Raw genomic sequence first — 17,961 nt, 5'->3', positions numbered from 1 at the left:
ATTATTTTATTTTTTTCGGCTTGTCAAGATAGTCAGATTAAAAGCTGCTTATAAATATCAAATCTTGAATGGGCATGTAAGCGTACAGGCCAGCTGCTGTGTTCTATCGCTCAGTGCCGGCTGTTCACCACGTCCTGTTGCCTGTCCTAAAAGACTTGCCCAGTCACAGAAATTGACCGGACATGTTTACATCACCACTTCTGATTCTTACCCAGTGATATTGACCTAGTCAGGAGAGGTTGTGAAAGCTAATTGTAAGTTGCTGAATTATTTTAACTAACAATAGAATGCTGTACCCTTGAACATGGGGTGGGGGGATCATTTGTGTCAGGATGGTTTTGCCCTAATCTGCTTTTCCAACGGCTCTGAGTCAGATGTCTCGACAGTCGCACAGTCCATCTGGTGTACAGACGGTCACCCTCAATCCAGCACTTATCCGCATCAAGTATATAGGTCCCAACATCAAACAAATCAAACTCTTTTGATGTCCTTCTCAATCAGTCTTCAGTTTCAAAAATATTCTCTACAGTGCGAGTATAACAGCAAAATTGCTTTAAGATCTCTTTCTCCCCCTGCCACCACACACTCACACCAGTGGTTTACGGGAATTAAACCACTTGGCTGCTTCAAAGGACATTTGGTCTGGGACGACTGCTTTTCTCTAGGATCCTCTCAGTTGTGTGACACACAATAGTGTGTGACGTACATGCAGCGCCCTGTCCGTTTCTCTACACTGTGTGGTCCAAGGAGCCCTACGAGGCTGCAGTCTCCATCTGAAGGCATTTCTGTTGCCTGCCAGGCTGCAGAGGGCCGCTCCTTAAGGGCAGTGCAGTATTTCAGCAGCTGCCTGGAACTTTCGGGAAGGCTCTGCATAGCAAGGGAGAGCACTGCAGGCTCAATTCATTTTCTCCTGAGTAACATTGTGAGGCAGGTGAGCGGGACTCGCACTTTATAGATCAGGTCACTGAGACCCAGGCCTAGGAAGGGAGGAGGTAAGATTTTTAAATTCCAAATCTCATGCTTATTCTCACCTTATCATGCTGGGTGTCCTGTAGAAAAATTGTTAAGTGAATGCGTTTTGTGTCCATTTTCAAAGATCAAGGTCGGTGGATAAAAATGGATAGACAAATGTTCATGGAATATTGAATGCCATCCCCTCTCCCCGCAAAGCATGCACTTGTCCACAAACAAAGTTTTCACAAGCTCAGAGAGAGGGAGGAGATTTAGCAGGGCAATCTCTAATTATGATGCAATGAGAATAGAAAGGAAAAAGCAAGAAGGCTATTGTGAAAACCTTATCCACTTGCAAATTATGAAACATACTCATTGATAACCCTGGAATCAAAAAGGGAAATCAGCCCAGCTGGTCTGGCTCAGCCATTGAGCATTGGCTCAGGAACCAAGACGTCACCAGTTCGATTCCTGGTCAGGGCACATGCCTGGGTTGCAAGCTTGATTCCCAGGAGGGGGCATGCAGGAGGCAGCCAGCTGATGATGTTTCTATCAATGTTTCTATCTCTCTCCCTTCCTCTTTCTCTGTAAAAGTCAATACAATTTTTTTAAAAAAGGGAGACCAGAGAAGAAATTAAAGTTATTGGGAAAGAAATAGAAAAAAAGAACATTTTGTTACTAAAATTTCTAAGCACAATAAAAGTTGTACTCAGAAGAAATTTTTTTACACTTTATTAAAGAATAAAGAAAAATTAGGGCAACTTATTACTCAGTTTAGGAAATAAAGAGGAACAAAATAAACCTGAAAAATTAGTAAAAGAGAATTAATAAAGATAAAAGCTAAAATTAAAGGGATGAAAAAAATGGATAAACAAATCCAAAAGCTCATTTTTTGGAAAGACCAATAAAATAATCCCCTTCCAAGCCCAAGTAAGAAAAAAAACAAGATTGCAAAAAGAATACAAAACAAAGGGGGGAGAAAAGAACTGGCAAAATAAAAACTACAAAATAAATTTAAATCATTTTGAGATTTGTGTAACTAAACCTGACTTGAAAACCATAAAAAAAGATGATTTCTTAGCAAAATATAAATGATCAAAACTGACCCCAGAAGCAGTGGAAACCCTGAAGATACCGATTACCATGGAATAGACTAAAAAAGGTAATTAAAAAGTCACCACTGGAAAGGACTCCAGGACCAGATGGTATAAGAGCAAACCTTAAAAGAACAAATAATAACAATATTACTTGAACTATTGCACATGAGTGAAGAAATCTTACTGAAGATGTGGTATGCTAGCTAATCCTAAAATAGGGTGTATACCAGGTATACCAGTTTCTGCAGGAGAACTCATGGTATAAAGGGGAAGTTCAGTCATAGACTCTAGCCATAGTACAGAGCTGAGTGTGAATGTTACTGCCACCGTGGTTTAGGGGGCAAGGCCCAGAGGTGTGTGGGAGACTTTACGGGAGGAAATATTAAGCTATCTTTAGAATATCCTCAGAGGCTAGGTGTGAACTAATATTACTAACTCACCTAACCACTATGTATAACCTATGGAGGTTTTTGGTCGGTGCGTCATGTTGCAGCTGATGAGGTTTATGTTTTATATGCTGTGTACATAAGTTTATACACCAGGAGGCAAAGCCGTGAGCTGGTAAAGAACGGGGGTTCTGCGATCAAACTGCCCAGATTTGATTTATAGTTTGACCATTTATTCTTGCCCCTCTGTCCTTCACTTTCTCATCTGGGAAATAGGGATAATAAAAGTATATAGATACACATAAACTGCTGAGTATAGGGTCTGGCACAAAGTAAAAACAGATAATAACGAAATTATTAATTTTCACCATCATCTTTATCATTACTTTTGAGAGGTTTGAGAAAGACTGTGGACTTTGAATCAGACTGGCATACGTCTTAGCTTTGTCATGGACATGCTGTGTAGCCTTGGAGATTTTTAGTCTGTGCATCATGTTGGTCTGAACTTATTTTTTTATTGTGGTAAAATACACATAACATAATATTTACCTTTTAAACCATATTTAAGTGTACAACTCAGTCGCATTAAGCTAAATTTTCTTTCACTGTTGTGCAACCATCACCAACATCCTTCTCCAGAACAGAACTCTGCTATCATCTCAAACTGAAACTCTGTGCCCATTAAATAATAATTTGATTGAACTTAGTTTAAACATCATTTTTCTCCACATCTGTTAAGGTCAGCATACTTAAAGCTACGTTGCTAGAATTAAATGTGGTAGAAATTGCAAAGCCCAAACACCTTATGGGATCTCAGTACTTTTCATCCATTGGTTCCACCCCCATGGATACACCTTCAAAACCCCCAGTGTGCACGACAGGGTCTTTTGCAGCCACACTGGTGGCCCAGTCCCTCCCTGTACTCACCCCCTTCTCTGGTGACGTTTTCCCTCAGCTATCTTGTTTTGTGAACATGAACAGCATATGCAACGTGTTAACTCTTTTCAGATGCCAAGAATGTGCTAGGTGTTATTTGCGAGATAACTTGCCCATTAGATTTATTGTATAAATTAGGCCAAAAACTAACGTGGAAAGGGGAAGCCAATAACCATAGAAAATTTATTATTTTGAATAAACTTAAAAAAAAACTTTCCTTGAAGATGAAATGTGGTTTCCACTTATACAGGACTACGCAGTAGAGATTTCTAGAGTTACTAGAAGACGATCTTTTCTCCACACCTTTTTTGAGTTACATAAAAAAAAAAAAATCTGGAATAGTAAAGGCAGCCCCAACTTAGGTTAAGAACCCGGTAAACTTGAAAGAAAGAGAGGAGTGGCGGTGATGCTTTTACCAGATTATCCTGTTTTTGCTCTGAATTCCTCCTCTGCATACCACTTCTTCCTTTTCACATACGTTTTAATATCAGCGGTACATTTTCAGTGACCTCTCCTCCAGCCCACAATTTGAAATACTAAAATTACTTCAGGCCCTGGTATATGTCGATGAGGGCAAAGGTTGCTTTTGGTTTTCGCCTTTGTGGCATTTCCTTTCTTTCTGGCTTTTTCTCCTTCCCAGTAGAGAGGCTGTGACCTCTCAATACGATAGGGGTAATGGTGTTTAGATCTATCAATATGGCTCCTGCTTGGCACACTCATTTGCCCTCTAAAAGCCTGTTTCTTTTTCTAATGTCATCCACATGTCTGACCTAGCCTGTGAAGTGCTTTGTTCCTGGGGTCGCCCCTAACTAGTAAATCGTCCTCTTAACTTGCAGCCTCTAAAGCCAAGTGTGACAGGTATTCTTGTGAAGCCCGAAGGATACAGAGATGAACCAGACCCTGGCTGTTTGCCTCCTATTAGCCTCGCTTGCCTTGGGGATTGGCGTCACCCCCCCAAACTGATTGGAGGGTCTCACCAGAGGTTGACAGTGTTAGATCATGGGCCATAACCTACGTGTGACAATGATTCCACGCTTATTTGTGTGTGATGTGAAATTACAAACCGTGTTTTAATAGTTCATCTGGCTCAGCCTTTCTCAAACTATTTTGTGAGATATTAGAAGGTGGGTGATGTAAAAAGGGTCTGAAGTCCAATACATGTTAGAAATGCTGAATTAAAATTAAAAGAGTTTCTTAGTAAGGAATTTCTCAGAACCGTTAGCCTAAGCATTATGAATTCCAAGTGGGGGGGGGTATTTTATGCAACATTTTCCAAATTTTATTTGATCCAAAAACCCCCTAGGACATACTCTAGAACAGGCCTAGGGTTCTCAAACTATTGTAATGAAGAACAAGTTTTATGGTTGTGGTAAAATATACATGACATAAAATTTACTGTTTAGCCATTTTTAGATGTATGATTCAGTGGCATGAAGTACATTAACAATGTTGTTGCAATCGTCACTACTATCCATTTTCAGAGCTTTTTTTATCATCGCAGTTTAAATTGCCATTCTACTGGATATAAAATTGTGGTTTTGGTTCCCACTCTGTTGTTATTGTTTGTTTAATTTCTAATCCAATTTGGACTGGTATGTGATCCCATCACCATTAACTACACAGTTCCAACAACATGCAGTTTGGACAACATCCTAAAATGGTCAATGCCCTGTTCAATGAGATGTGTCCATTGATCACACCTTTGGATGTGGTTAGAATGCCAGATTGTTATAAAAGTTTCTAAATACGAATTTTCAAATCTGTGTTTATCTCATCCTGGCCCATAGTGTGCCTACCACTGCTGTGAGATGTGCTGAAGTCATACTTCATATGTCAAATATCTGAGTATTGTGCAAGGAGGTATGATAGATGGTTCAAGCAGTTCTAACATAACTGAAAGCTATTTTTCATTCAATTCCCAAAATGCAATTAGTGAATTATGCTGGAAAACAACCTGGCAATATAACATAATAATGCTTATGTTGAGTTTCAGTGTTAGTAATTTGGAGACTAGTTCAGCAATTTTTTGGAGGGATATAGGCTTTGGAATTTAGACAGCATTTCCAATAGGCTCCGATCCCGTTTCTCCTGAGATAGCATTGTGGTGCTGACTCTCATGTGGGCTTCGATGTCAAGTCTTTGAGAAGAGAAGCAGCTGCTACATGGATGGTCACGAGTCTGGAATCCAGAAAGAGGTCAAATCAAGATGCTGGAGCCTTTAGGGATTGGACACTCTACTTCCCTAATTGTCCTAAGGGAAAAAAGAGCTCCAACTGCTGTACTGGGGAGGGGCTGTGCTTGGAAAAGCTCTTCCAACCGAGTTCCTTAAGTAACTTGTGCCTTGTGCCTGCTTCATTCTGCCTTGGCCTCAGGCCTGTTAACTTCGGGAAATTGAGGTAGCATTACAGCTCAGTGCACGGCGGATTCTTTCAGAAGGACATCCTTAAAGGAAAACTAAATTTGACCAGCTGTGTTTAAAATGCCAACAATGGTGGTAATAATTCTGTATTCTGCTCTCTAAGAACTTTCAGAGAAAAATTCGTATCTGGTCCACTTCTGTGAAGGTAGCCAGTGGTGCTGGTTTGGTCTGCCCTGGGCCCCCTTCCTAGGAAACCGCATTCTTATTCTTTGGAAAACTGCTCGCTGCCCCTAACCCTCCCTCACCATTGATTAAAATGATTCATGATCTCTGTTACCCCATCCCATTAGTCACTGTGGAGGGGAGCCTGACCCTAGGCAGGCCAGGGAGGGTCTTTCCTTTTCCTGGGATGTTTTTTGAACTGCAAGCGGAAAAGAGAATTAGTCCTGTCAGAGGTGGCGACCGTGGGTATGGACTGTGGGAAGCAGGGATCCATGTGGAGAAAAACCTGAGTGCAGTGAGGGCAAATAAGCCAAATGCAGAGCAAGCAGACAAGAGGTGACACAGTTGTGGGGGCCAAATACACGAGGCCCTGGTTCCCAGTTGTTTCAAAGAGTCTGCGGCAGCGCCCCCCCCCGCCCCTCCGCCCCCCACTCCCTGAGGATGGGAAGCACTGAGCTCTGAAATCCAATATAGACCTATTTCCATCTGGGCTTCTCTCACGTGCAAATAAGAGTCCCACTCTCACCATGACCCCTTCCTGACCAAAGCACTTAGCACATTGCCTTTCATCCGATAAGTATGCAATAAATATCTTTGAAAAATTTTGAAAATGTTCAACCAAAGTTAATATAGCATAACTGCTGGCTGTTTGATCTTCACTCTAGCACACAGTCCCATTTTGCTCCCATTGCTGACAAAATGTTAACAGATTGTTTTCAAAGGCTTTAAAATATCCAACTTTAAATCTTGGGTGGGGGGCGGGCGGGAAGGTTATTAGATACAGGACTTGGGATGGGTGAAGTGGGAGGATTTAACTCTTGGGGGCTGATGACATCTGTCTGTTGATGGGGAAGACGTGAAGGCATGGCAGGGAGAATGAAGAAGGAAAGGGAGGCTTGTAAATCCCTGGATGAGGACTAGGAGAGGGATGCCAGAAGGATTACCAAGTGGATCCCAGGGGCCCACTGAGGTGGCAGCCCATAAATTGGTAGCAGCTCCAGACCCCATAACAGCACCATTATTTCCAGTAGCACCAGGAGCAGGGCATTGGGGATTTCGGGTTATCAGTAAATAATTCTCCTCTCTTCCCTTCCCAGCTGAGACAGAAACACAGGAGTCAGAGATCAAAATATCAGCTTTACTTCTCATGAAACAAATAGGGCAGCACGAGGTTTAGAGCTGCAGCCAAGTGAGTTTGCTAATCCTCACTCCTAAATTAAACAAATCTATCCACCCATTCCTAGCACAGCTGGTCAACCACAGGCCTCCCCCACAGAGAGAGGCCTCTTACCACATGGCAGAGACAGGACACATGTGTCCTACAGCCAGGCTGTCTTCCACGGAGAGGAAGCCCATAGTGGCTGAGCTGAGCATGCCCCCCTCGCTCCCCCCCCCCCCCGCCCCCCGTTCCTTCTCCCAAAGCAGCCTTGAGGAGGAACAGTGAGGGGCCAAGAATGCTTCCCTCCAGGTAGAAATATGAGGAGCGGGCATACCTGATGGGTTGGGTAAGCTGCCAGACTCATTGCCAAGGCTGACTGTTCCATCAGTGCTACTTCCTTTTCCTAGTCCTTGCTCCCTAATAGAAAGACAGAGAAGTGGGGATGTTGGAGATGCCAGCAAGTACTTGAATAATCACACTGGCCTGGCCTGGATCAGGAAGGGAATTAGGCAATGAGGGGAGAGAGAAATGATCTGAAGGAAAAGGGCCAAGTCTGGAATGAAAGAGCAGGGGAAGAAGTAATGAGAACCCTGGAAGGAGAGGGGCTAAGGCCAAAGAGTAGGATGTTGGAGTTAAGGTTCCACAGGGCAGGTCTGGCTGATGACTGTGATCCTGAAACGGAGTGTGTAAGTAAAAACCATTGGAACTGAGGAAGGCAAAGGACTGTAGAGCCAGGTGTTGAACAGGTTGCCCATGGAGAACTTAAAGTCACCGGGAATGTTGTCTACAAGAAGCGGTGACGCTGGTGCCAGAGTCCTCGGTGATTGTGACAGAAATAATGAGTAAGATGGAAGGTTATTATGGTGAGGGCTGATGGCTCAAACTTCAATGAGATGAGGATTGTTTTTGAGGTGACAGAGGGGCAAGGGAGCCCTGGGACAAGCAGGGAGCCTTACCCGAGGCTTTCCTGAAGGAAACAATCCACCACCCTTCCTCTGACCTGCCACTCTTTATCTCCTCATCTCTTCTCTGCTAAACATCCCCAAAGTGCCTCTGTGTGTTTTCGCCATCATTTTTATTCTACATGGACTTTAGTTTCCTGCAATCTGGTTTTTACCCTGTCATTCCACTGAAATTCTCCCAAAAGTCAGTAATACCTTTCTAATCAGAAAGCTCATTCATTGATGTCCATTCCTAATAGACAGAAATATCACAGTGGAGAACACTTATTGTGCCACTGTTCTATTTTAAGCACTTTACTTATATTTTCATACTTAATTCCATAAAACAGCCTTATGACATTATGAGTATTCCCATTTTTGAAATTTATTTTTTTAAATATATTTTTATTGATTTCAGAGAGGAGGAGAGGGAGAGAGAGATAGAAACATCAATGATGAGAGATAATTATTGGTTGGCTGCCTCCTGCACGGCTCCTACTGGAGATTGAGCCCGCAACCCGGGCATGTGCCCTGACTGGGAACCGAACCCTGATCTCCTGGTTCATAGGTCAACACCTAACCACTGAGCCATGCCGGCCAGGCTCCCGTTTTTTTTAATCATTTATTTATTCTATGCATATTTATTTATTTTTAATATATTTTTATTGATTTCATAGAGTAAGGGAGAGGGAGGGAAGAAGAGAGGGAGAGAGAAAGAGAGAGAGAGGGAGAAACATCAATGAGAGAAAATCATTGATTGTCTGCCTCCTACATGCCCCCTACTGGGGATCAAGCCTTGCAACCCTGGCATGTGCCTTTGACTGGAATTGAACCCGGGACCCTCCAGTCCACAGGCTGACGCTCTATCCACTGAGCCAAACTGGCTAGGGCTCTATGCATATTTATTGAATGTTTACTTGTTATACCAGAGATTGTTCACATTAATATCTAGGTTTAAAAAAAAAAAAAGGAACAGTGCAGAGGCCCTGGCAGGTGTGGACCTGGCTTGACTGAGGACCCACAGGAGCCGTGTGTGGCTGCAGGGAGAGGGGGAGTTGTGGAGAGGGGGTCAGAGAGGTAGTGGGCAGCACATCTGTAGGGCCTTGTAGGCCATTGCAAGGACTTGGACTTTTAGAAGAGAAATCTGAGGCCGAGACCAGCCAGTCAGTGGAAGAGCTGAGACCTGCATTATTTGGTGCTGGACACACAGTGCTCCCTGCACAGTGCTCTCACTTGGCTTCCCTGGCAGGCTTGCCTGCTTCCTCCCCGGTCCTTGTTTGCAACAGGTACAAGGGGCCCCCCATCCTCTAACCGTCCTTAAATGTCGGTATTCTGTATGGTCTGCTTTGTTCTCTCTTGTTCTGTCTGGACTCTCCTGGCAATATCAGGCTCTCCCCAGTGTCTGCTGTGGGCACATTCTGGTAAATTCCAAACTTGCTTGTTCTATTGGGGCCTCACTTCTGAGCTCCAGACACAAATATAAGCTCCCAATAAGCCATAGCTCTTTGAATACGGAATGTTCCAAGCTTATTATTACCATTTCCCAAAAATCTCCCTCCATTCCTGCAGATGGGTCTTAATAGCGAAAAACCTTCACATCAGCCCAAGCCCCCTCCATCTCCTCGTCCTCTACTCCCAAATCCACTCAACAGCCAAGCCAACAGGGATGCACCCATCCTCTTCCTTTTCTCTGCTCTGATTGCTCCTGGCTAAATCCAGGCTTCCACATCTCTCCCTGGGCTCCTGTAATAATCTCTTGAACAGACCCTCTCTGCCTGTCGGATCTCTCTTGCTAACACCCGGCATATTCTCCTAGAGTAACGGTCAGATCCCAGGACTGCTGTTGTGCTCATCAACTGGTCTTGATTACCCACCGCCCAGAGAACAGTCCAAATCCTTGGCAGGGCTCTCACGGCCCTCCTCAAGCTAACCTCTCATCGTTTTCTTCAGAAATCTTTCTTTCTCTTGCTGCAACCGCTATGCCTCTGCCCACTTCACACCCATAAAAGTTTTTCTTCTTCATGCAGCCGCCCCCCTGCCACCCTCTGGGTTAAACCTCCCCAGAATTCCTCCCCACAGAACCGGCCGCCCCTGCCTCTCAGCAGAAGGCCTGGTATCCTCATTAAGGGCTCCCGGCAAACACAAACGCCTTGGAAGTCTGGCGAGTGCTGACTGTGGCTGGGTGTCGGCCAAGCTCAGCTGGAACCCATACAGGCTGGGAGAGCAACCGTGAACACACGGCAGGTACAGGAAATCCCTGAATTCTATTAATTGTGGGGGAAATTCCTGGAGATATTTTGGTAATATATTCCTTCGGTTCTGAATTTCATAATTGCATTTCTGATAAGGGGTGTTTGTTTACTCACACATGTAGAAAACCAAACAAAAACCATGTTTCAAAAAGCTTTAACAGAAAGGTAACATTAGTTCAAACAGAAAGGTAACATTAGGGCTGGTTACTGATTTTCTAAAAAAAATCTGGGTCTTCTGAGATATACTTGCAAATCTTTCTGAAATATCCTAATTCTTATTAAGATTTTTAAAATAAATATTTATTATAGAAAATGTATGAAAGTAATAAATTCACCAGATGTAATTAATTCCAATTTCCATTTTGACATTTCCACGTAGTCTTTTCATTTATAGAAATTATATGGATACTCTATACATACTGTATTTTATTATTTTTTAATCCTCACCCGAGGATATTTTCCCATTGATTTTTAGAGAGAGTGGGAGAGAGAGGGAAAGACAGACATAAATATCGATGTGAGAGAAACACATCAATTGGTTGCTTCCTGCATGAGCCCTGACCAGGGCCCGGGCTGGGGAGGAGCCTGCAACCAAGGTACATGCCCTTGACCGGAATTGAACCTGGATCCTTCGGTCCGCAGACCTATACTCTATCCACTGAGCCAAACTGGTTAGGGCCATATTACATTAAAATACCTAGCAGCATAGGCATCTGGATTCTTTTGAAACTCAAATGAGCATTACCTTCATTTTCTGTGAACTCCACTTCCACCATCATGGTGGCCTTTCCCTACTGGTGGTAAAGGAAATAAAGCCAAAAAGATCAGGCAGAGAAGGGGGCTTCCCACTGCCTGTCTGCTTTCTCTAGAGAAACCCTAAGTACCAGTGCCTTCTTAGAGCCGGAAAGCTGCTCGCTACTCTGCAGTGGATGAAGGAGAGACACCCTTTCTGGTTGGAAATGACAGCTGGATAGAGGGGAAGTAGCAAGAAGGGCCTGGATGAGGCAGGGATGTGGGGGGCTGCACTGGAATGAATTGCTGACTCCCCTCCCTCTTGCCCTTTCCTCCCATGGCACTGCCTTGGGCAAGGAAGCCTTTGCTCTGGCCTCTGGAATCCTCCATCCGACTACAGCTATAGCCAAGAGGGACATGTGGTTGGCATTTCTGAATGCAATTTCCCAGTGAAATGTTGTTCTGCTCAGCGGTTAGGTTCCATAATGTAATTATTACTCCCCTTCTGGGACAGTTTGGATTAAGTAGGCTTTTCTGGTCTAAACTGGGAACCACTATGTAAGATTATTTCTCAGGATAATTACAAATGATGACTTACAAGCCGTTACCTTACAAAGGGACTTCTGGTGCAGAGCCTGTGCCTACGTTTGAAGCTGCCTGTGTAAAAGTACCAAATTGACAGTGGATAACAGTAACTAAACAAAAACACTAACTACATGTTGTTGTTTTTCTTTTTGCCATCTACCGTGTAACTGACAAGGGCTATAAAAACACACTGTGTCTGTTTTTCATGAGTGGATAAACTGTTCATCATCTCGCCTTCTGTGACCTGAGTTGACAAGAATGTCATAATAATAACTTCTATATAATGAGTGTCCCAGAAAGTACCAGACACTAGGCTGTGTTCTTATTATATGTTTTCTGTAATTCTGATGTCCCTGTTAGGTTTATGGCATCCCCCACCTTCCAGAAAAGAAATATCAGGCTCAGAATGGTTAGGATCTATGCCCAAGATCACATGGCTAATACGTAGATGAGGCTGGGACTCTGCCTAGCGTCCTTCTGATCCAAAGCTGTTATGCTGTGTTCCTTGATATATTTGTTGTTCTCTCGCTTCCATTGTCTAATTTGAAGTCACACCTCTGTTTACATGTACCTTGAACAATTCCAGCTACTTGACGGATCATGAAAATTAATCTTGAAGATAAGAGATTTTTTTATAAGTCCTTATTATTTTACCTATTAGGAATTTTGTTGTTGTTGTTGTTTTCATTCTTATGAGTACTTAGAACTTAGTACTTAGTTTATTTTAAATATTTAGTAAGTTCCCACTATATGCTAAGGACACTGCTACACTCTGGGGATAAAGACCATCCCGGGCCTTCCTACATCTTGTCTTTGGAGAGAGATGGGAGGGGAGCGAAGTACAAGGACTTATTCAGGGAAGAGGTCCTGTGGAAGGTGGAAAGCCCAGACCTCAAGCCCGGGCCCCTGGGGACTATTTTCATACACATTGCAGGCCCACAAGTTAATGAAATGGGAAACCACAGGGCCAAGAAGAAGAAGGAATGAATGCATGCTAGTTACATAAACAGCAGTATAAATCCATATATTCATATGAGTCTAGCACAAAATGGACTCTGTTAGGAACTGTATGTTACGCATCTGTGTTGGATGGAGATTCGTGTTACAGTGTTTTCCAGTTAGCCAGAAATGGTCACTTTCCATCAGCAGTACTTAAACATTTACCTCAGTGACTTGGCAATAGTTGTCTCGGAGGTGACTGAGTTTTTCCCTTGAATTTTATGAAATTGGCTTTGCTAGTGAAGTCGTAACTCTACGTAGTTGAATATATTTCTACAAATGTAAAAAACTTTTTCCAAAAAAATTTTTTTTAAATTTTCAAATGTACAGAAAAGAATGGCATGGTGTATGCCTGCATAACCATTTACCTACAACAGGGCTGGTGGACTCCACTCTGGGCCCAATCCAGCCCACCATCTACTTTTGTAAATAAAGTATGTGGGAGTAAGGAACCTCCCGTTTATTTATGAATTGTCTGGCTACAAAACAGAGGTGAGTCCCAGCCAGAGACCACCATAGGCCCACAAAGCCATGCTTACTATCTGGCCCTTTACAGAAAATGTTTTCCAATCTCTGATCTGGATTCACTAATTGTTGATCTTTTGCTAGATTTGCTGTCTCTCCTTTTCCATGTCAGGCCCACATTCATTCATTTTCTCTCTCTCTCTCTCTCTCTCTCTCTCTCTCTCTCTTTCTCTCTCTCTTATATGCATGCACACAAATACATTTTTTACCATGAACCATTTGAAATTATGTTATGGACATTATGATAACTCATCCCTAATAATTCATATACTTGCTTTAAAATAAAGGCATTCTCCTTGGCTGGTTAGCTCAGTTGGTTGGAGCATCGTTCCGATATGCCAAGGTTACAGGGGTGGGCAAACTTTTTGACTCGAGGGCCACAATGGGTTCTTACACTGGACCGGAGGGCCGGAACAAAAGCATGGATCGAGTGTTTGTGTGAACTAATATAAATTCAAAGTAAACATCATTACATAAAAGGGTACGGTCTTTTTTTTTTTTTTTTTTAGTTTTATTCATTTCAAACAGGCCGGATCTGGCCCGCGGGCCGTAGTTTGCCCACGGCTGGTTAGATCTACAGTCAAGTCACATATATATAAGAAGCAACCAATGAATACATAAGTAGGTGGAACAACAAATCAATGTCTTCCTTCTCTCCCTCTTCTTCTCTCTAAAATCAATCAATCAGTCAATCAATCAGTTGAGGCATTCTCTCATATAACCACAATCTCATCGTCATCATGTCTAAGAAAATTAACATTCATTTAAAACATCATACAACATATAGGCTATATCTAAATTGGACTTTTATAGCCTCAATTATCTTTTCTTTTTGGATCAAGGATCCAGTCAAAGCTCATAGATCATGTTCAGTCATTATGTGTCTTTAATGTCCAATTTTGCTTTTCCATGACATTGACTTTTTTTTTAAGTCTTAAAGAACTTCTTTTGAAGCCCTGCAAAATCATAATAGGTTTGTAATAATATTACATTAGCGAGAGTTGAATAGAGTGGTCATTGTCGTAAATCAGTGTCTTCCACTTCTCCCTTGGAAATGAGATGCTGTTGTACTGCTTGGCTCCTGAAACTAAAACATTAATATGTGCGTTTTGCTTGGAATTGTAAATGTGGAAAAATCGCAGTGTGAAGAGCAGGGCAGATGGGAATTTGCGAGTTGCATTTTATATAATTAAAGGCACAGTGCTTCCTGCCCGCTCCGGTGGCGGCCCCTGTTAGCTCTTGGCTGGAGCATTCTTCCTTCTGGCTTTTCTCCTGACTGGGGTCTGGCTCCCGTCCAGCATCATTAGGTTGCAGCAAAAAGTTGGAAGGAGACCTGCAGTTATTTAAATCTCCCAGCCCAAATTGGTCAGCCTGGCTGGTAACACAGCGCTTTTGTGTTTGTAGTCTGTGTGCTGAATACAGCGTGGTGCTCAGACATGCATCTGGGCATCTGGGTTTGCATACGAAAACGTGCCTCCTCACCTTTCTTGAGAACAAGAGATGCCCCACTCATGTGCTTCCTATGGTACCACAGGGTAGTTACAGGTCCAGTCCTCTTATTGTGCTTGCAAATGATTCCTTGAGAGTACCAGGACACACCCTTTGCTTTGCTCTAGGCTGGAAGCCCTCACAGCTCACAGACCAACCAGAAATATGCCCTAGAAATATGTATCCAAACAGTTGAATGCCCTAGAAAAAACTTACCTGAACATAGATAAATCTTTGGACATGGGAGGGAACATAGAAAAACTCCAAGAAGAAATTTGATCATTTTAAAATGTGCAAGGTAATTGAAGGAGAGACTGGCCAGGGTACAGATGACTTCAGAATATGACCAGCTCATTGTTAGTCTACAAGAGGCCTTCTGAATGACACAGGTCTTGTGAATGATGGCCCTCTTGCCTGGGACCACCAGAAAGAACACATTCTGGGAAGGGCCATGGGGGAAAGGGAGACTGTAGTCTCTCCTCATTGGTCTCTCTGTCTCCTATCTTGTCCTTTGTAAGTCCTTCCTTCACCCTGTCTACCTCTCCAACCATCTGCTGCTGCTGCAGATCCGGGCATTCATTTCTCAGATCACAGCCCCTTTGTGACTTTCACAGCCTGCCTTCCATGGTTTTCAAGGCCCTCCTTGAGCAGCCCCTGACTCTGTAGCATCATCTTCCTTTGGTGCTGACCTTAGATTTTATGCTGGAGTTCCTCATATATGCCGCATTGTTTTGCATCTCCATCCTTCGCTGGCTGTGTGAACTTAGACCAGGTGCTTAATAGTTCTGTGCCTCCAACTGCTCATCTGTAAATGAGGATGAAAGCTCTTTGAAAAACGCTTAGCATATAAAAAGGGCTAAATAAATGTTAGCAGTTTATTGCTATTGCCCTTGTTGTTTTGAGCCTGGGTGTATTAATCTTCTTTATTGCTGGATAGAAAATTACTACAAATTTAGCGCCCATTTAAATCAACACCCAACTATTATCTTGGGTTCTGCAGCCAGAAGTATGGACATGGCATGACGGGGTTCTTTGCTTAGGACCTCACAAGGCTGAAACCATGGTACTGGCGGGGGCTGAGGTCCTAGTTTAGCTTCATCCACGCCTCTCCAAGCTCATGTGGTTGTTGACAGAATGCATCTCCTTACATCTTGAAAACATATGGCCACCAGGAACCCTGACTTTACCTGCCTTTAAAAGCTCCTCTGAGTAGGTCTGACCCAATCAGATGATTTTCTTTTGATTAACTCAAAGCCAAGTGGTTAGTAACATAGCCACAGAGTGATTGATAGGTCCTTACATTTATGGTTCTACTGGCACTCAAGGGGAGGGGACCATACACGGTACGTACACTAGGGAGTGGGATTCTTGGGGGTCATCTTAGAAACCTGCCTGCACACTGGTTTGTTGGGAAGACCTCTGCTTTCTGTTCGCTTGTTGAACTGCACTTGGGTGAATACATGATTCAGTAACTACCACATCATTTCAGGTTTTTGTAGCATCGTTCTTACAGTATTTAGATGGATTCACATGATCTGGCTTCTGGAGCCAACCTTTATCATTCCTCTCCTATAACTTTCACTAACTAATAGGGCCATCTAGCTTGTCAGAAGTCTTTCAGGAAGAGAACAGAACCTTGTAACTGCTGAACCTGCTGCTAACACCCCGGACTTTCATAAGGATGGCCCACAATTGCAATCCCTTCCAAAGCCATTTGTTTATGTTTAATGACTCCCAACAGCTGATGACCAGAACCCTCCTTAATTGTCAACTGTGCCTGCTACTCCACCAGTTCAAAGTATATTTGTACCTGTGAGAGGCACTTCTCACTAGGAGGGCCTTTTGCATTATTTTCAAAGTCTTTCCTTGCTCCTTTTTCCCCCTCTTCCCAGTTAAGTTTAGATTTTTCCCATTTAATTCCATTTATGTCCACAAAATGGTATTAGCAGTGAAAACCAACTGATAAAGAATGTATTTTAGAAGATCAATTAAAAAACAAAACTCACTGAAGGTGACACTCTTGTACTAAAACCAATTTTTTAATATAAATTTTGAACCAGATTCTAGGCAATAAGATATAGACAAAACTTTACAATAGGGAATATCTGTTTTTGGGTATGGTTCCTCCAAAAGATGCTAAGTTCTGCTTCTCAATGATAGTTTACTTGCAGTTTTACAAAAAATGTGTTAAGGTAAAGGGAAAAAAATGAATTTGACATGGCTGTGGGTTTACAAGTTTGATATGTCTGCTTACTCCAGCATATCCTAACAAAGTATGATTTTTTTTTTTATCCAACAAGCCATGATTTAGAACTGACTCTTGCTGCCTTCATGACTGCCGACCCTCCAGTAATTTGGACTATTAAAGAGAAATGGCTGGTTTATAAAGATAATATAAAATAATACAGACTTGAATTTCTTTTCTTCCTCCCAGGACAATATCATCTTATTCTTGAGAGGTTGTAAAGAGCTCGGCCTTAAAGAATCTCAGCTTTTTGACCCTAGTGACCTACAGGATACATCCAACAGAGTAACAGTCAAGTAAGTAATACACGATTTATATTTAAGGAAAATCCATTTATGGTTTGATTTGTAGTTTTGTGATGATGTTTTAAGCTTTAAGAGGCAGAGAATTGAGCATGCCTCATAAAATAAAAATGTAAAGGTAAAAATCAGGCTTTCAAATCAAGACACATTGACCTTCCCTCTGTGTATAGCTTTCATTCTGATTAAATAGAATTTTTTGAAATGCAAGTATCACTCCTATAAATTAGGATGTTAAAGAGAAGAAAAATATTAGGTAAAACTTAAAGGAGGCGAAGGCAAGAGAGAAATATGCAAAGAATCTGTGTGAATTAGACAAAAAGCTTTTATTGGCTCCATTTGGGCATTTGATTAGGCTCTTGGAAGACTGAAAACTTGGTAAACAGATCTCAACTCTGTTTATTATGCAAAGAGTGCAATAGATCATAGAGAAATCTCTTCTTTTACATTTGTAACTGTTTTCTCATATGTGTCAATGATCAAATTCTTTGAAGATGGATCATTGGCCATTTACCTATTGTTGACTGTATCTACTCAATGAGCCATGTTTGGGCCAAAGAATTCTTGGGAATGAATGTAAAGTAAAAGAAAAGGCAATGTGCTTCTCTGTAAAGAAATAGATCATGACTAGAATAATGAGAAAAAAAGTCCTTATGACTCTACAAATTTCACATAAAACATTTTTCACTTTAGTCAAAGAATATATGGCATGGATATACTTTATTAATCACCTTAATTACATGGGAAGAATCTGTGGATTGTCTGCACTTCTTTTGGTTACTTTT

General features: G+C 42.3%; 1 protein-coding gene across 9 annotated transcripts in view; it reads left to right on the top strand.

Annotated features, from left to right (window-relative positions):
* Window positions 1–17,961, top strand: part of LIMCH1 (LIM and calponin homology domains 1) — a 311,990-nt gene that overhangs the window by 196,812 nt on the left and 97,217 nt on the right. For all 9 annotated transcript variants that reach the window (XM_070397570.1, XM_070397534.1, XM_070397544.1 and 6 more), the window contains exon 4: window positions 17,067–17,173. In XM_070397570.1, the coding sequence (XP_070253671.1) occupies window positions 17,067–17,173 (107 nt within the window). The remainder of the gene's footprint in view (window positions 1–17,066; window positions 17,174–17,961) is intronic.

This window comes from Myotis yumanensis, unplaced genomic scaffold, assembly GCF_028538775.1.
Source record: "Myotis yumanensis isolate MYYU_CA2020_CCGP unplaced genomic scaffold, mMyoYum1.0.hap1 SCAF_1, whole genome shotgun sequence".
Lineage (NCBI taxonomy): Eukaryota > Metazoa > Chordata > Mammalia > Chiroptera > Vespertilionidae > Myotis > Myotis yumanensis.
The sequence above is the reverse complement of the archived record's forward strand: the minus strand, read 5'-3'. Positions and strand labels throughout refer to the sequence as shown.